Source organism: Oxyura jamaicensis, chromosome 4, assembly GCF_011077185.1.
Source record: "Oxyura jamaicensis isolate SHBP4307 breed ruddy duck chromosome 4, BPBGC_Ojam_1.0, whole genome shotgun sequence".
Lineage (NCBI taxonomy): Eukaryota > Metazoa > Chordata > Aves > Anseriformes > Anatidae > Oxyura > Oxyura jamaicensis.
The window spans coordinates 15,698,233-15,717,891 of NC_048896.1; the positions used below are offsets into that span (position 1 = coordinate 15,698,233).

The following is a 19,659-nucleotide window of genomic DNA, read 5'->3' on the forward strand; positions in this document are numbered from 1 at the left end:
TAATGCGTTTTGCAGAGCGTGTGAGATGCTGGTTAAATGCCACGGTCGCTTCCTACGGGTGCTGGAGAGCCATAACTGCGCTAGCTAGCAGCCTGGAGATCCCTTTAGCACATGTTTCACCCAAGTCTCTCCTCCTCGCTCCTTCCACCTCTCTCTCTATATTTTTAAAGCTATGATACCACCGTGCCTGTCCAAATCGCAGCAGCAAAGCGTCCGTCTTGTCCTGGAACCGGCAGATGCCCAAGTTCTGCAGGGGCCGAGAGATGCGTGGCGTGGGCAGCCGCCTGCTGCTGTTCCTGCAGGGTGGGCAGGGGCTCGAGCCCCGCTGGCTCCTGCCGCTGGGTGCACGCTGCGAAAACGGGAGAGCTGCCTGGCGGCTGGTCCTGCGGAGCAGCTCCGGGAGGCTGAACCGTCCGTGGAGACGTAGACAGAAAGGGGCAGAAGTCATGATTCTCTTGCTGCTTCTTTCACCTAAATACACTGAAGTAAACGTACCCTCATGAAAGAGATAATTTCCTGATGCTGGAGAGCTTAACATCTGTTTCCTCCCATTTTTTTTTCCGTGTTAGAACACGGTAGCGGAAGAACCGGTGGGATTTTCTTTCCTCTTTTTCTTTTGTATGGCGAGAGGCGCTGCATGCTGGGGCTTAATACGCTGTCCGAGAGCAGACAGGTTTTTCTCAAGGGCTGTATGATCATTTGTTCTCTATTTTCTCTCCTTCCTGCCTCCCCCTGCCCCTCCTGGAGAGGAGCGGATACACCGAAACCCAGGCAGGACTTCCTTAGCTCAGCCGTGCCTTCTGGCAGGCTGTGCCGCGTGCCCTCTCCCTGTCACCCCCCTTCCCCGGCAAACAATGGCCAAAGGCTCCTTCTTGTTTGTGACTTTATATCCCGCAGAGGAAGAGCCGAGTGGAAACTCGTGTCCTCAGGGGCCCTCGGTGCATTCCAGCTCCGGCTGCCGCCTCGCTGGACCGCCGCTGGCGCCTCTGCTGCGCCGTCCCCAGCCCGGCGGCACCGCCTGATGGGTGGCCGGTGGGTTTGGAAGCAAATTTAGCTCTGCCGAAAGGTGAGAGAGGGATTGAGAGCCTCGGAGAGGTGTCCTGAGTCGTTGCTCTGCAGCAAGAGCAGATGAGAAAAGAGGCGGATGGTTTTGTTGGCGGTGCCTGGACAGAGCTGGAAGCATCGGGTTGTTAATGAAAGGACAAAACAAGCCCGCCTGGGGCACAGGCTTAATCGTAGCTGGCTTTCTGAAAAGGAAAAGTGGCTGCATAAAGCTGGAGTTGTAAGATGCAGTTGGTGGTGCTCATGGCCTGTCAGAGCTTTAAGAGCACTGAAGAAGCTCGCTCCGGAAAGCCAGGGTGGGAGAGACCCTGCACATCGTGGTCGGAGACCTGCTCTGTGGTTAGCCAGCCACTTTGTCCAGCAAAACCCGAACTGCTGGCGAGGGAGGGAGGGAGGCAGTTCCCTGCCCCTTCCTCCCGTCACGGGGCTCGTGTGTTCCTGTGGCTCGCTGGGAGAAAACCAAAGGCAGCACTTCTGCTGCCGGGGCGCTGTCCCCTCGGGGCAGGCTGCTCGTGTGCAGAATGAGACTGCCGAGGCAGCGCAGGGCGGGCGCCGATGTACAGCCCTGTGGCTGGGGGTCCCAGCTGTCTGCCCGAGAAAATCGCTGGTTCCCGCGTGAAGGCTTGTGCCAGCCCCCATTGCCCAGGCCCAGTTCAGAGTCCTGTAAATCCCTGAGAAGCGTCAGCCTCACTGGGCACGTGGCGTTATTTCTGCTCTTGCATTCCTCTGCTAAATTACACTTAAATGGAAGAAAGTTGCTGTTACTCCCACCTGTATCATGCAAGAAAAGCCCTTGTTGCCAATGAAACATCGTGAGATCACGAATAAGCCACAAAGCTCCGAGTTTCCAGTGTCTGGTTGATGACTGTGGTTTTTGAAACCATTCTCGTGGCCGGACGAGAAGCCGTGCGTTTCGCAGACCGAACGTGCCAGCCACAACCACCCAGCCATGCCACGCTCTTGGCTCAAGGTAGGCTCAAGGTAGTTCAGGGGGTGGCATAAGGTGATGGCATCGCCTCGCGGTGTCTGTGGCTGAAGGCTCACGCACAGAGAGCCTTCAACCTTGCTATGCAGCCTGACACCTGCCCCTGCGCCTGCAGGAAAATAAGAAAGGCCGGGGGGCTGACTAACTAACCATTTCGGTTTTCCAGCCAACACCCACCCTCAAAAATATGTCCAAAATGCTGTCTCCAAAACCTCCTTTTGCTGTGTCCCAGAAAGATGTGTAAGAGTTAATCGGATACTTTTGCATCCCTTCTCCGTACTCAGATTTTATTTGTCACTAAGGGCCGTAATGCCGCCAAGCCTGGGTGCTTTTTCAAAAATAAATAACAAACCACACCTATTTTTAATGTTGAAGTCACCCTTGTGCCCTGCCTTTCTAGGTTTTGTTGCTTCTCTGGGGAGGGGCCACCCGGAGTCTGTCTCCTGTTAATGCCTCTCACGTGGGAAATGGCCTCTCTCTCCTCTTCGCTAGCACCCCTCCAAAGACTTCGTGCAGAAGGCTGTTTCTGTTGAATCTTCTCCCCTCGTGCCAGATCCACCCAGCCAAAACCAGGAAAGTATAAAACTGGAAAGAGGAAAAAAAAATAGGGACCTTTTGTCATTCTGGTCTTTAGCACAACTTGAAACTCCTCAAACGTGGAGCTCCTGGGGGAGATGCTGTTTCATTTCAGCACTGCGCAGGTCTGGGTACCAGGCGATTTCCCACAGAGCCGGCACTTCCCAAGCCACACGTAATGCAATCTCTTATCACAGCATTTACGTCTTAGCACAAGCCTCCAATTTCCAGTTGGTGCCATCATTAGCACACCGCTGACGTGACAAAATCGTTCTGTGGTTCCTCAGACTGGGGGTGTGATTTTTAGTGTTGTGATGGGATAATTCACGGATAGTTCGTATTAGAACAATCTGATTGTTGTTTTCCAGCCAATTGTTTCCAACAGGTTGATGAGTAACAAACTCCAAAGCATGTGTGTTGGACTTCTTCCTTACAAAGTGCTCTTCTTGATTAAGTAGTTTCTTAGTTATTCATCCTTTAGATATCTTTAAGACCTGGGTCATCTTTGCCCTGGCCTTGAAATACCTATTTTACATCTTTTCTCATGAAACAAAGTGAATGAAACAAAATTAAGTAGTTACTGGCATCATAACTCCCCCCTTTGAGACTTCTGTAATTTACATTAGATGAGTCTCACCTATCCATCGACCTGGGGCAGCGCCTACCTACAGATGCGTTGTAGTAGAATGTACCTACAAAGAATGCTACTACCTCATTGTTAGGACTAAAATCTTCTTCATCCATAACTTCAGATCTAGAAACCAAGAAGACAAGCACCGCAATTGTTCAGAAAACCCGTTAGGGAAGCTATCAATTCAGAATGGGTGTTCTGGCTTCAGGGATTCAAAACCACTTCTTGTTTTCCTTCGGTCCCCCGGCTTTGTGACTATACTCAGCCAACAAAATGCTTTAATGCATTTAATGCTTTTAACCCCCTCATTTTCTAACTTAAAGAAACTTACACCTTCACGCAGAAAATCTCTCTCTATATATAATGCAGATCACAATAATAGAGATAGACTTCCATTTGTACAACCTCAGACTATACATTTGTAGTCCATTAACTCTATTGGTTTTCAGTTTCGAAGGTTCTGTTCTTCCAGTTTTGCACAGCTGTGGGGGAGCAGCTTTCACGTGGCTGTAACGAATCCACAGGTCGATCCCCATAAGCTTCACAGCACTATTTATTATTAAACTTTAACACAGTTTAATAATTCGGCCAGTTTAATTTCCTTGTTGTATTTTCTGATGTACTTATCGGTACCCTTGTGGTAGGGAATAGGTTTATGGTTCCACCTACAGCTGCCTGTATGGCTGCCTCATCTGCTTGTCCATCTCCTCCTGCAGTGCCTGAATTGCCACTCTGATGAGCTTTGTAACGTGTCACTGCTGCTTCCTTGGGCTTCTGGATCCCTTCGAGTAGTTTCAAAATCTCATTCCCAGTTTTAATTGGGGTGCCTTGTGAGACAACGGTCCCTCCCCTCTCCTCTAAGGCTCTTGTGAAGGCTCCTAATTGAGCGTTCTGTGCAGAGGTATTAGAAATCACTTAGTGCAAATAACTAGAGGTAGGAACATCAGCTGATGCCAGTAACTAGTTAATTTTAACGGCGTCAGTGGCTAGTTAGATTAATTAACTAATTCACTAATTAACACTGGAGGAAAGTGCAGAGTTTTTGTGTTGTCAAGCCTGTGTCTCTGGGGCTGTACCCTTTCTTGTCCCCACTCTTGCTTCCCATTGTTGTCCCGAGAGTGGGACTGGGAACTGGGGGAATTTATCCCCGATCGGTACCTGGCGCGCAGGTCTGTGTGCTGCACAGGGTCACAGGGCCGCATCGTGAAGCTGTAGCAGTGAGACAGGGCAGGTGTGTGCAACTGGAAAGGAAGGCTTGTTATCCAAATCCCACTGGAACGTGTTTTTGTGTAGCACTGAGTGGTGTGTAGCACTGAGTGGTGGCCAAGCAGCTCTCGTTCAGCAGTCCACTTCCACCGAGGAATTCCCATGCTGGGGCCATAGCTGTAGTAGGAAAACCTGCCTTGAATATTCCATGAGTTTTTTTTTTTTTTGGTTTTGAATTTATTTCAGAATTACATGATTTCCGGGAAGAGGCTCATCCTGGCTTTTCTTTGAATGTGCCTGCCTTAAGAGAGTGAACTCAGTGGGAGAGCATTGTCAGTTCCTGGCAGATGGGGCGGGGGGACGTGACAGTGACGTGCACAGGGACACTTCACTGTAATTTCCTCTTTCTCTCTCTGTCATGTACTCTGATGTGTTGAGAGTAGTGGCAATTTGCAAGACCAGCACGTGCTTTATGGTGTTCTGTGTATACTTTGTGGTAACTTTATTAATGCAGGAAGTTTATTGTGATCACTAAATCTTCAGTCACTTAAATCAGATTTGAGTTGCTCTATACTTCGTACGGTTTGGGAGCAAAATTCAGTCTCACTGAAATCAGTGGCAAAGCTACCACTGTCGCTGGGATAAGATTTGACTTGTGGTGCATTAACAGATATGTCTTCTGAAAAAAACAACTTTCTGATCCTAATTTTATTTCTTTGTTCTTTTTTTCCTTAAGTCATGTGAAGAAAACAGTCTAAAGACAATTCATGTGTGACCCCGACAGCCAGAGCGATGGAATATATAGACAGCTACCTGGATACTGCTCCAGCTTCAAGCAGATACACAAACACAATTTCCAAAGCTGGTGTGGGTGGAGAGAGTATCAAAATAGTGAAACACGGTCGTAATGAGCACCACATCTATGGTTATGAAGTCCCCAGCGAACAGGAAGAAGAACCCATGGATGAGAAGACCAAAGTCAAGAAGATCTGGAATTCTGTTAGACATAAGAAAGGACCCTCTATTAATAAAACAAGACCCCAGTCCATGGTCATACTAGAGGATACATGGAAGGCCTCAAAAGAAGAAAACCCACCCTTTGGGGACGGGGTGAGAAAGCCAGCAACCTCCAGGATGCCTAGTAGTGTAGATTTGAGAGGATTCAGAGAAAAGGCTGCTTGTGCCACCAAGAAGCAGGACAATTCAGCCAACTTGCAAAGAACATTCATCAGGGGGGTTAAGAAAATGGGTAAAAATCAGAGGCTCTCCCGCTACTCAGGTTCAATAGCCATTGAGTTGAAAGACATTGATGCCAATGAAACTAAATGTCTCAGGGATATTATCGTCCCCAGTGAAGATGATTGTACTAACTACCATAAAATACGAGCTAGAAGGAGCAAGTCTTTGAATTTCGAAAACTTTATTAAGAGTCATTCAGCTACAGAAGGGGAAAATGAAGAGAGGTGTACCGTGCTCCCCCAGGAGAGCAGCAGAAGAAGAAGCTTTCAACTCTTCAGATCTACGAAAGAAAATTCATTAACTGGCAAAGGTTATTTAAAGCTTCCAGATGAAAGAGTTGAAACCAATTTCCAGAACTTAGGAAATACAACTGATCATTCCACTTCTTCTTTGTACTTTGATATGAAATATGAAGAGAGTTTTAGCCAGCAGAAGAAATCAATCAGTGTATCCAAAGCCACTTGCTTTCTGGGAGTTAAGAAATTATTCACCAGTGTGGCCAAGGCAACTCGGAAGCTGCGGGGCTCCTCAAAATTGTTTTCACCTGATGAAGAAAGGTCTTGGAGGAGTTTCCAAAGCAGGAGACAGGATGCCACCTCCCAGAGAGAGGACTTGGATATGGAGAATGAGAGTGCAAGAGCTTCCACCACGGTGGGAGCACACCTGCAGTCCCCAGATTTAGGCACCTTCAATAATCTGGGCTGTGAGAGCTCAGCATGTAAGGAGTTCATGCAGCATTGCAAAGCCACAGAAATGTCGCAAGACTTTGGCTCCTCTGTCCTGGACAGCGAGCATGATTGCTTTAACAAAACACTGGTTTCTTCCTTTGGGCCAGAACCACCTGTCTCCCAGCTGCCAGAGCTCTCGGGTGACTCTGTCACTGTGCTAAATGCTAAAGAAACCTCTAAGGATGTAATTGAAACTCCACAGACGGATTTGATGAAAGAACTTGAGGACTTTGTCAGCGTTGCGGAGCACGAACTCTTGGAGAGGCACGCTAAACTACACATGGACGGGCCACGTTCTGAAGATCTTGCTGTGAAAAATCTGGATGCTGAGGAGCTGGGCCTTCCTCCAGCTGTTAGTGGTGACTTTTCTGTAGTGAACACTAAGGCTCTGATCCACCTGCCACAGGTGACTCTGCCTGAACTTGAAGCTGATGATGGGTCTTGTGCTTCGGTAGTTTCTGAAGAGGTGGCTTCATCTGCAACCACAGCAGAGGAGCTTTTGAAGACAGACGTGGATATGCAGGACCCAAGAAATCCTGATTTGCCTTTGCAGGACATGTCTAGAGATGACGTGAAGATTCAAGACTTGGTCAGTGCTCCGGAGAAGGCACAGGATGAGGGCATGGACGGGCCACGTTCTGAAGATCTTGCTGTGAATAATCTGGATGCTGAGGAGCTGGGCCTTTCTCCAGCTGTTAATGGTGATTTTTCTGTAGAGGCTTGTTCAAAACATTCTACAGGTGTCAGGCCTACTGATCACAGCGTGAAAAAGCACAGAGGAAGTTCAGCTGTGGAACAAAATGCCATAATGCTTCATGACAAAGGAGAATACTTTCACTGCAGTGACTACCGCCCTTCATTGTATATGGCCTCCGGACTGCGCAAGGAAGGAGAGGTATTAGTAAACTTTTAATAACGTTTTCCATAAGACCACATTGTTACTGTACTACTTAGGAAGATGGTTTGCACCTGAAACCAGTTTTATATCTTGGAATTTTCAGTTAATTAGACCATCATATGAATGATGACAGTACCTACAGCATTTATATCAGACTTAAAGGAGGCATCTGCCTGGTATTTGCCTGGGCTGTTAATCTCCAGATTAACAGTGTTAATCTCCAGAGTTGCTCAGTTTATGACTCCATTTCGTATCAGTGCCTTTAAAGGGGGCTGTGACAGATGTTTATATATTTCTAGGCACTAACTTTAGATTTTCATTCTGCATTTCGTTCATTTGAAGTAGAAACCTGCAACAAGAGTGCTTGCTTTTGGCAAATTTAGAACTTTTAAGTCTGGAGTGAACAAATGGCATTCCTCAATAGCAGTATGGCCCTTGTGTTTTCTTACCTAAAAAAGCATTATTGGTGGTGGCAGTTGATTTTTATTAGGTGATGCTTGTTACGCTGCCACCTCTAGAATACCACGCAAAGTCCTGGCATGCAGTGTAAGAACAGAAAAGAGATTTTGACCGTATCTTATAGAGCTTGTCGTGTCCCTGGAAGATGTAAATGAGCTCTCCCTTCTCCAAGCCTGTCAGAAGCTGTGTGGCCTCAATAAATTGGTGCTGAGCCTGTGGCAGAAAGGCTTGCTTAGGAGCTGGGTGTATAATTGGAGTAAAATGCTTTCCTGACGTGACTACGTGCTGACTTAGGCTTCTGGTCAGAGATTCGATACCCGCTTTGTGAACGGCACAAGGAACAGTTGCAAAATATGCACCTGACTTTTTCGTAAGACATCAATTTAGGATTTGTAGGAGCTCAGGTTTCTCTGAAACATGGTTGTGGCCTGTTGCCCTTAGAGAGGTTCCCCTTGGCCGCCTCGGGGGCGCGCACAGGCACCGAGCTCTGCAGAGCAGCTCCCTTGCATTTTCCCTCTCGCAGTGAAGGCGCAGGAGGCTTTTCACTGCAGTCTTACTCTGCCCTCTGCTGTCTATTTGTGAAACACGGCTTTATTTTTTAAGGAAGAAAACGCCTTATCTTTTATCTTTATCCCTAGGATTTGGATTTTTATCCGCAGGAGGTTTACAGTCTGCATCTCAGTGCTGGCTGTTGTGTCCCCGTGTAGAAATGTCCCTGTCTGGTTCTGCGATGCCATTTTCGGGGGGAATTACGTTTGCTGGAAGAGTGCACATGAGCTAACCCATCGGGATGCCACCAAGGGGCTCCCTGCTGTGGAGCGTGCTGATGCCAAGCAGCCCGTACTGGTGGCCTGCGAGCAGGGCTTTCAGGGGGTTTTGTGATTGCTGTGCAAGAAGCAGCTGCCATACATGGGGAAATATGAAACTCGGCCTGTGCGGTGGGTCTAACTGGAGGTTACTGGTTTACCTGCGTGTGCACACGCTAGAAGATGCATTGGCAGTTTTGCCTAACTGATAGCTGAGGCACTGGGGGCAAACCCGGGGGTCTCGGATCCTCCCACAGCTTTGGAGGTTTGCTTTCGAGCAGCTGCCACAACTGTCTTTTTGCAAGAGGAAGATGGAGCAACTTTCTTTGTCTGTGTCTGATGGGAAGCTGCAAGCTCTGGGCGGCAAGTTCCCGTTGTGACCTTTATCTGGAGATCGTGTGTCTCTGCCACAGAACGTTTTGGGAGCTGTTGCAGAAGTGTGCCTGATGAGGTGACTTGTCTTTTCCCTGCCTGCTCTGCTGAGTGACACTAACCAGGAAAATGTGTATTTCCGAGTGGTATCTTCAGAGCTCTCCATGTCTCCAGGTTGTCGCCAGTAAGCTGGTGGTACTGCTGCCAGCTGTGCTTAGGAAAGAAGCACAAATTAAGAAATAGTGCTTTACTTTCTAAATCCTCCTGCTGCCAAAGGAGCGCTATACTCAAGTCTGTAGCAAGGCACGATTTAGTTGCAGAATGAAGATTCTGGGTATTTATGGCCTTTAACACGGTTATGTCTGACAGTCATCTTATTTTTAGAAGAGCCAAAGCTCTAAGCTGTTCAGGTTTTCGTATTTGTAATAGCCACGAGGTGCTAGCAAAATCTTGAATTACTGCCTGTATTTACTGCTATTTATAGTGAGATTTCCACATTTTCTAAAAATACTTGTTGGGTCGTACCTTCCTCTAGCTGCCAGCCTTGCAGGCCACCTGACCATCACAGCGGTGATACGAACAGGGACTCGTGGGCATTGCTGGCCTCTGTGCTAAAGGGTCCAGAACTTCCCTGTGTGGGAAGTTTGCTTTGGCTTTCTCCTCCTCCCACCTCTTTCCCAGTCAAGAGAAATCACTGGAGCACTGGACGTGGTGCAGAGAACGGGAAATCGGGCCTTAATTCAGCCACAGACTCCCAGCTGCACCTCTTGGGGGGATTCTAGCCTGTCTGCTTTGTTCTGCAAATAAAGACAACAGCACATCAGTGAAAGGTGGGGCTGCTGGAATCCTGAGGACAGAAAGGGTAAACCGCAAGGCACCCAGCTGTTAGCAGGCCAGGGAAGTTTTGAGAAATCTCTCTCAAATTGAGGCTAAAAGCCCCCTAGTGAGGAGCCCTCCCATTTTCTTCTCCTTACCTTTCTAAACTGATTTTTCTGCTGATGTCTTAAGATTATACCCACAACTGGAAAAGTTCCTAAGAGGAACACAAAGGACTGGCTTCCTTGGTGTGGCTGAAGCGCGGCCCAAAGCCGATGGTGCTTGGTGGATTTGGTAGGGAGCAAGGCCAGGCCAGCTTCAGGCTGTCAGTTACATCTCCCCAGCCACGAGGGAAGCCACCACGAGAAGATGCAGGGTGGGTAGGAAGTATCTGAAAATTAGCTGTGCTTGTAAGGAGGCTTGATTTTACAGATACTGGGTTGCACAAAGGTCAGCGCCTTTGTATTCGACCTTTGTCAGCAGCCGAGCGATGCCAGGCTCAGCTTTGGAAGGAGGACAGCCTGCAGGTCTGAGCTGCTCTTTTGTAGTTACGTATTCCACCAAAGTAATTAAAATCCATGTATACGAAGAGTCCTTTCTCCCTCCAGAAGGCTCCCTCTGCCCTCCCGATGCCTCCAACAGCACAGCGATAACAGCAGCGCCGTTCTGTTTGTTCACCTCCTGTGCTCTCCGTAGGCCATCTGTAGGCTTCTGCTTATGGAGCTGGGAGAAGACCTTAGATGACCTTTGGCAGTGCCAGGAGGGAGAGTTTTGTTAAGATTTGGGGGAATTAAGAAAGTGACGTCCTGTTACTAAATTAATTCGCTCTTACAGATGTAATTCACAATAGATCTTATTGTCAGCAGGGCTCCTGAGTTTTGCAGGAATTGTTTGTGATGGGTACCCCAGCTTTATTTGAAAAACTTGTAACTTTGCCTTCTGTAGTAGGGCAGGCAGATCCCATTATTGTTCTGCTCGACAGGCACGCAGATGAGCAGATTGTTCTCCTAAAGCTCACCATTGCAAATTCATTGCTCTACTCATACGTGCTTTACGTGCTGGAGGTGTTTCTGAAAAGCTCTCTCTCTTGCCCCATTTTCCACTTCTTATTGCTGAGCATGGCCGTACGTGGAGGTCAGTGGTAGGTGATGGGGTATAGTTAGCTGTCATCTGGCAAAAAAAATCCAGATGGGAAGAGTCTCTTTTGCTTGCCCTAGGCCACCAAAGGGTGCCTCCCATAGTTCAGTTCAGGAGTGCCAATTGAAGCAGATCTCCAGCTGTCCCCACCCTCCTGTGGATGCACTAATGGGCCTGAATGACCCTGAGCAGCCTCACCTGAGGCCTCCACCCCACACACCCATGGGCTCAGGAGCCCATTTAAGACCAGCCCTGGGTGCTTAGTCCTTCACTGAGCTCTGTAGCACATGTGCTGGTCTCCAGCTTGGCCACAGTTGTGTCCTAGGCATCCACAGGCTGTGCTGGGCTCGATGCCCACCTGGGGGCTGACTTCCTAGCCCAACGTTGGAGCTGTCTCACTGGGTCTGACCTGCAAGCTGCCTACCTGCTTTGAGACCACAAAAGCACCTGATGATTTGGAGGCTGTCTGGCCCTGGCTGCCCTCTCCAGACCTGTCCTGGTCCCTTGCTTGAGCACAAAGGGATGGGGCTGGCTGGCGAGGCCCCATCCTGGCAGCCAGGTTCCCTGCTCCTGACTTGCCATCCCTTAGGAAGCTGCCAACCCTTGCTGTGTGCTGTAAAGCCAACCCAAAACGCTCATGTGGATATCAGGTCCTCAGCACCAGCTAAATTGCTCCCTGTGTGGGCTCCTGCTGGGACTCAGTGATGTGAGTGTGGACAAAAGCTGTGCAGAATGCAGATGTCTTCATCATGCATTACTCTCAGAAGTGCCTTGGGGACTCAGTGCCACTGGAAATTGTTGGGACTTGAGCACCGTGAGCTGCGTTCAAGGTAGGGAGCCCCACGCAGGGAGAATTAGGGCAGCCCAGCACCGCAGCCAGCAGAACTTAATCTTTCAGTAAAAAAACATGACAAGGGTACAGACTGCAGTGAGGAAAGTCTAAGGTGTGTTGCACTGTCTTGAAAAAAGTATATATATTATTAAATGTGTGCTTAATTCCGAGTTCAACACATTGGTAAAATTCTTCTCTGACCCTTTTCTTGCCAGATGGTGTCTTCTACTTCTCAACTGTTCATGCAAATGCCTTCCAACAGTGTCACTATGGAGAGATCTTCCTCCAGTTGTCTGATCCAGGACATCATCAGGGAGTTGGAGGAGGCAAAGAGGCTATCTGACAGACCACTCTGTGAGTAGCTTTGCAGTGTTTTTCCTCCTGACTTTGTCTGTTTATCCCATGCATCCTGCAGAGTCAGCCAAGGCTACAATGGGTTGAAAAAACTCACAAATGTGGCTTGTATCCACTGCTGATACCACCCTAGAGCCTGGTGAGAAGGCTCTGATAGCCACGTGCTGTGGAGTTCCTTTTTTTTCCTTGTATTTTTAATCTCTCTGAACGCACTGCCTATAACCTGGTTATGAGGAGATGAACAGTTAGGTGCATAAAGTGTAAAAGCTGTTCAGCAACTTCTGTGCAAGTTTTAATTTGGTGGTTTCCTCTTAGCTTTCGGTCCTGTTGCCAGGTTCTGTTGGGAGTGCTTGCCATTTGGAGGTGGCGAGTGGTGATGGGCACTGAGGTTGCAACTCAGGTCTGATGTTTGTTTGGAAACAGCAAGAAATTGTTTTTTTTTTCCTTCTGGGAACTCTTCCTGATCAGGTAGAGAATCTCGGGAACCAAAGACTGAGATGAGCTCTCCTCTGCAGCACTTGATTAATGTAATTATAATTTGTCCTGCTCAAAATGACCCTGCAGAAAGCATGACGCTCTATTTGCTGGAAGGGTCTTGCGTTGGCAGGTAAAAAGGCCGATAGCTGAATGGGTGACATGATTTTGTGAACCTCTAGTTAAAAGGACTGATAATTACAGTAAGAAAGTTATTTCTTGAAGGGATACTGCTAACACGAAGAATCCTGTGCTTTAGCAACGGGCAAGTACAGGAGCGCTGCCAGACTGTGCTGGCGTTGCTTGGGAGCACCCAGGGGACCCGAGCAGTTAATGGATGGTGGCAGCACGTCAGGGTGAAGGAGAACTGGAAGGGAAAAGGCAAAGCGGCGCCTCTTTAATTGATGGCCCTTCTGTAGGGGTGCACGCGTTTTCAGCGGGCGGGGAGCAGCACAAGCATCTCAAAACGTGATCATTACTGTGTTTGCACATTGCTCCCGAGTGCTACTACATCGGCGCGTTTCTTCTGGAGCCTGCTAGCAGCCGCTTGCTATAACCGGCACTTGCACTGCAGCTTGATTTCCTGCGAGTCTAGAAAGTGAAACGCGTGTTGCTAAAAATAACAGCAGGGTGCCTACGTCAGCATCGCATTTAGGAAATAGGTCTCAGCGCGATCACTCTCCCGGCAACGCTGGAAGAAAATCAGGATTGCTGCCCGCCCAGCCGTGTCAGGGCTGAGGCAGGGTCCCAGCTCCGCTCTGCTCTGTGCTGCTGTCCTGGGCCGATCGGAGTCCCCACCTATGTGATTTGGGAGCAGGGAGCTTGCACTAAGCATTCAGGGAGCGTATGCTTTGGCCACGTGAGGTAAAGGTGACCCAAATCGCAGGAGCAGAGGTCCTGGGCTGCACATCACCACTTCCCCAAAGCCCTTTTACCCTTCGCTGTCTGGTTTCAAAGCCCTCGGGAATGACACGGTCTGGAACTTGTGCTGAGGTGAGAGGTGCACCCAGGGGATGGGAACACCCGTGGCAGCATATATGCACACGCAGCACGTACATCTATCCCGTGCACTGCCCCGACCACGTGCGCCTGCTGGCAGGAGCCGGTGCTGGCAGCTGCCGTGGGGGCACGCGTGGTGCTCGGCTCCAGCTCCTTCCTCCCAGCGTCTGTCACTCCAGGTTTGGGGAAGGGTTTGAGGTCTAACCTTGCCAAACGTGGGAGGGAAAACCCAGTCTTGCACAGAATGACAGCTTTACCCCCCAAAAATGAGAAGGATAAGATGGAAAACTGAAAATCTGGGATGATTAGAAAAGTAGAGCTGACTATTGAAAGGTGAATTGCCAGCCCTCCTCCACCATTTGCCTCTTCTTTACAAGCTGTTTTGTGCTTGGGTATGTACCATCTGTAAGGCCAAGCTGAGATTTGGTGTAAATGGTATAAATCGCTTAAGGCTAGATCAGGATTGCGTCTGTGAAGGATTGGCCTGAAATGTTTAGGATGAGAAGCAGACATTGCTTTGAAAAACAGCTTTTATGGACTGTTCTATTGTTGTTTTCTGCATCAATTCGAGAAGCTGTATCTTTTTTCAAGATATTGCATCGTATGGACCACAGTGGTTCAAAGCTGGGATTTCTGCAGAGGTGCTGTTAGCAGTTATGACCCAAAGAACGATTTCATTTCTAATATCAGTGCACGAAGATGAGGCTCTTGTGCTGCCGGGAGAGCATTCTGGCTTCACACCCAGCCTCTCTGACCCTACTTGCTTATACCACCTCTTAATTTGGCTCTCGGCTCTTAGTTTGTGCCTGCATTTTTGTAGTATCCAAGCTGCACTATTTTTCTTGTATCCCAAGAGCACTGAATAAAGCACCTAAATATACTCTCTGCTCTCTTTTTCTAAAGAAGAGGTTGAATGAGTCTCTTGCAAACAATTTTGTTTCTTTCATTTAAAAGAACAGCCTCCGCCCCCAGCCTGAGCTAAAGCACACCATTTATCTTTTGTCATTCTCTCTCTTTTTTTTTTTTCCCTGTAGATTTGAAACGGAGAATTGCTGAGAATGATCTGCCTTCAAAGACTGTGGAGGTGTACAAGAACAGTAACAGTAGACGTCGATGGACCTTATTCAGGCATGGAACTGTGAAGCTGCAATACTCGGTAAGGTGTTTGTTGAACTGTGCCTCTGCCTGCTTCAGGGATGTTTTATACCTACTGCATGTTTAACCTTGGAAACTAACAATCTGCTTTACTTACAGCTTCCTGAATCTGTGGGTCCTTTAGCCACTGCTGAGCTTTTTTTTTGCTATTAGAGTTGTATTATAGCAATATTAATATAATATATATATATAATATTTATAGAATATTTACTATAGCAATAAAAGAATAAGTGCATTAACCTTTCCCACCAGACTAGCTTCTCTCCAATATATATCAGAGGCTTTATAGTCTAATGGAGGCAGTGGGCCTCCCATTTCTTTGGAGTGTTCCTTGCAGGTAGACGGAACTGTGATGTTTCAAAACTGCTTACAGATTTGCTCTATGGTCTTGATGATATATTTTCCCCCATCCCTTTTTTGCCATGTGTCCTTTGGATTTGTTACTGCTCCCAGCACCATCTCTGTGGCAGATTGACTTGGCTGATTCTTTTCAAAGTGTTTTGCAAATACAGGCACAATCCAGTTTGTTCTTCCTTTTCTTTTTGTTGGTGAATGTTGCTGCTGGCTGAGGAAGTAAAAGCTGTTGTGGGCCTGGGGATGTCCATGTTTTTTTCTGGAAGTTGGAAAAAATCAGGAAAAAATGGCTAAAAGTTGTAGCATTTGTTTGATGTGCTTCTGTGTGGGGTTGTTTTCTGTCGGTGCCTTGCTGAATGTTTGAGGTCTGGAGGCCTTGGTTATTCCATGGGAGTTGATATCACTTGGTATCATTGGGATTGGTATCACTTGTGTCTGACTTCACTGGTTCCCAATGTAAAAAACTCTGGATAGTGCAAAACAGCAGAATTGCTAGCTGCCATCTAGCGTGATGCACGGAAAGTTCTCCAGGGAATAGGGCAGAAGAGGTTTTGCCTTTGTTGTTCCTCTAGGCCAGACAAACAAAGGATGATCTGGGAGCCAAGAGTGTCCCCTCTGGAATCAAGAGCGGGAAACCAGCCTCCTGTGGTTGTGTCTCTGTGGCTCTTTTCCTCTCCACTACCTGTCCCCCCCCGCCAGTCCTTTATTGTTTATATTTTCCCTTTGTTATCTGATGAGCTGCCTTCATGAAATGTGATTTCCAAGGAGGACCTGGCCTCTGTGTATCTGTTTTTTCCATTGTAGAAGCAGTAAGCTCGCAGTGAGACCGACTTCTCTGGCCTGCTCGTGTTGGGTGTTTCTCGGCTTCCAGGGGACACATGCAGGGATTGATCTCTGGTATTTCAGTCCTTTGTGGCTTTCTGGAATGCCACCTTACATCACCTCTGTTTTCTCTCCTGATTATAGTGGGCTGAGACACAAAGATAGAGGGCAACAGACAAGGAGTTCATCCCTTCTTTTTCTCTCACTTCTGTCCTACCCTGTTTCTGAAACACAACTGCTTCTTTCAATTTGAAAATGTTATTCTGGTTATAGGGTTGTTGAACATCTAAGCTCCCGGAAGATAAAATGCTCCAAATCTAGTAGAGCTGTTTGTCCTCTGGGACAGAATAAAGAAAGGCAACAATAATATTCCCGTGGAGATGCTGTTACAGAAATAAATTGCCCTGCCAGCTCCATCTTGGAATATCATCAGGTGTGTTACAAACATTTATGAGTTCAGGATCCAGTGCTAACTAGTGCATGGGTATGTTTGGTCTACCTTAAAAGAATCTAACACTTTCTTAATCTGTTAAGAGGAGCCGTATGTTTTGCAGCCTTCGTAGTCATCCTTCAGGACCTGCTCAGAAACCAACGTGCTTTTCTGTTTTGTCACAATATTGCTACCCAGTGCATGAAAACCAAGATAGTCTGTGTCCTGAGTCATCTCAACGCCAGACACGTTTCTGACAGAGAATAGAGCCTGACATTCGAGCATCCTTTCAAATGCAGCTGAGGATTAAAACTCCAACACATCAAAAATACTGCTGAAGTTTGGGAAGGGGTAGCTACGGAACTTTACCTCTCTGGTGGTGATGCCTAGGGAGGGTGTGGAGCTGGAAGGGGAAAGGAGCTTCTCATCAGCACACAGTCCTGTGTGCGATGTTTGGCTCAGACGCAGGTGTGCTGAAGACCCATGCATTGCTGGGGCAGAGAATTGGTTTTGGGTGCTGATTGAGATGAGTTTGGGGACTTGTGTGGTGCTGCCATGAGGCAGCTTGTTGCTCAGCCTGAATTACAGTGAACAGGCAGGTATGCAACCTGCGCTGGGGTTTATAAATCACAGGTACTGTGTTAAGCACTGCTAGAGTAGGATACGTAAATGTGGTTACAATAGCAGTGCTGGAAAATTCATCCTTCGCCTCTGCCCCACGTTGAGTGAAGATTCATGGGTCTGTAAATCAGCTCTTTGCCAGAAAGAAATTTCTTCTTTGCCAAGATTTATAAATTTGAGGTAAGATTTGTGAGCTTGGGTATCTCTTATTGGGTGCACTCATTGACAGCTGAAGACCAGTCAGGTGGCAGAGCTAGTACAGAAAGATTTATACTTCCAAACCAGAGGCCAGGCTTCTGGAGGAACTGCTCAATTTCCATTTAGGATGGGAAAGCGTGAGGTGGAGACAGCAATAGGGTCCTGCCAAAGCATTAGGCTTGTCTTAGGGGCATCAGTGCCATCTTGGTCCTTGGCGAGATGTGAGTGGTTGTGCAAAGCGAGCGTTGGTATCACTACATGTCATGCAAAATGCATAGTTGTTGTTGAGCAGCTGCCTTGTGAACCCCAGGAGCCTGCTTATTCCTTGCTCTGTGTAATGCCCAGGTTTTGGTTTAAAAAAATAAATACGTGTATAAATGTATTTTAATTTCTCTTCTAATTTCAAGCAGCAGGGAAAAAAATAAATGAGGTCAAACTGAGTCTTTTAAAAGCTTTCAGTGTTTTTTAAGTACTCTTTTTTCTCTATATGCAAAGCATTTTAGTTTGGCACTCTGGTTGCTTGGCGCCTTTGTTTTGCTGGGAGCACTTTGACACAATCAAGACCAACTTGCATGGGACCTCAGGGTGCCCAAGAAATCTGCAGGCTTTGCTGCAGCAGGAAACTGAGATGCCAAAAAGTACTCCCCAAAGGCTCTCCTAGCTCTGTCAGGGCCCTTGGCATCTATCATTCCTCTGTGATTTACCCTCAGGTAGGTCCTGCCAGCTGGGACATGGCAGGACAATGGACAAGGAGCAAAGCGAGTTACATTTTTCCAGCCACAGGGTCATTCTGGGAGACATTTTATGGATGGCAGGAGCAGAGGATGACAGTCCCATCCTGGCCTGGCTTCATTCTGACCCAAATCACTGGCTGTCGTTATTTAAGGAGGGACTTGTTGCTTCTAGTTAGCTGTCTAGTCTAAGTTGTTCAGCTCTTTCCGTAGTCCAGGGTAGGGGAAGGAAGTTCAACCCATCCTAAAATCGGAACCATCCCCTTGCTGACTGTAGGCATGGGTGTGTTGGTTCTTGCAGCTTTAATTTTTACCCTTTCACTTAGCAAAGCCGATGGCAAACATTCATGTTCTCTGCTGCTTTTCCCCTTTGTGTCTTGTGTGCTCTTGTACAAGAGACCGAAGCCCAAATTTTTATGCTGGAGGAAGCCAGAGTGTGATTACTTTGAATGGAAACTTTGCATCACAGCCAGCTTCTCCGACACCCCCTGTGCTAACGACAGGCTGTGCAGAGATGTTGAATAATTCCCCTTCTCTGCCTGGCCTTGGTGCTCTCCCCAAATCAGCAGCTGTTTTTAGAGGCTGCCTTTGCAATGATGGTGGATTTGTGAGCCACATGCACCAGTCCTTAGCTACCCAAAGCTAATTCCCCCCAGGCACGTTGGTCAGGAATGGGAAGTTCAAGCAACGTGCAGCCTGCGAGAGGACGGAGCAAAGGGAAAGTTGGTTTGGGTTCTCGTGCTCACCCTGTGCTGCAATGAGCAGGGAATGCTGCTTGGTATTCTGCACCAGCTCTTCTGCTTTCTATATTTACCTCCTGGCATAATGCTGAGTGAGCAATTTGTTTAGTGGGGTTATTATTATTATTTTTTTAAATCTCTTTGAAACGTGTCCTGCACCATGTTTCTCTTGGCTTGCCACTCTGGGGAGGAAGGGATTGTGGAAGGGATCACAGGCTGCTGCGTTCTGCTACGTGAGCTGGATGTAATCGTAGTCATTTTTTAGCCCTTCTGTCCACATGAATAGGCTGATGGAAAAGCATAGTCCCGTGGCTTTCCGGGTGCTAATTAGTTGAAATATCAGCGCGTTGATGATGAGAGCTTTATATGCACATAAGGAGGGCTGCCAGGAAAATGCATCCTCTTTTAATTTCCCTTCCTTCATTTTAAACATTCAGTACTTCTGCTCTCAGGGTGTGTCTGATCCGTATGTTTTCTGGGGTTTGTTCTATATCGTGATAAACCTATTACACCTCTATACTTAACGGTGCTCTGGAATCTTTGTAGCGGTTTTTACATTACTTTCCTCCGTGAAGCCACTCTTAGGCATTTGTAAAGGCGTTTACCAGTTCTGAAAACGCATCCGTGCCTAAATGTTAAAGAAAGGAAAAAAAGACTTGATCGTTCAAGGTGGAAACAGCAGTTCGGACCGAGCTGGCGGGTCCTGATGCCCCTGTCTCGGAGCCTCGTGACTCGCTAATGCTGGCAAATGCTCCCCGTGTGTCCGCGCGAAGCGCGCCCAGCGAGGAGCTCTGAGTTAGTGGGATCTGCAGCAGTGGGCAGCCTTTTAAGCACCTGAGGTCTGATGCATCTAATCCGATTCAGTGTTTGAACTGCTCAGAGCACAGGGAGCATTGAAGGGATCTGTATAGTCTCCGGTGAACTCTAGGTCATCCCTAAACCCGTTTGCACCCACTTTGTGTGAATGGTCCGTGCTTTGGACTGGCTCCCTGGTGGCTGTGATGGAATATTAGTGCAAAACACACTTCAAGGTT

General features: G+C 47.7%; 1 protein-coding gene across 6 annotated transcripts in view; it reads left to right on the forward strand.

Annotated features, from left to right (window-relative positions):
- Window positions 1-19,659, forward strand: part of ARHGEF9 (Cdc42 guanine nucleotide exchange factor 9) — a 178,949-nt gene that overhangs the window by 7,460 nt on the left and 151,830 nt on the right. For 5 of the 6 annotated variants that reach the window (XM_035326518.1, XM_035326517.1, XM_035326521.1 and 2 more), the window contains exons 2-4: window positions 5,197-7,322; window positions 11,963-12,101; window positions 14,609-14,730. In XM_035326518.1, the coding sequence (XP_035182409.1) occupies window positions 5,253-7,322; window positions 11,963-12,101; window positions 14,609-14,730 (2,331 nt within the window). In that variant the 5' untranslated portion in view covers window positions 5,197-5,252. Of the gene's footprint in view, window positions 1-5,196; window positions 7,323-11,962; window positions 12,102-14,608; window positions 14,731-19,659 lie in introns of those variants that run through there. The other variant, XM_035326520.1, reaches the window with a different exon arrangement.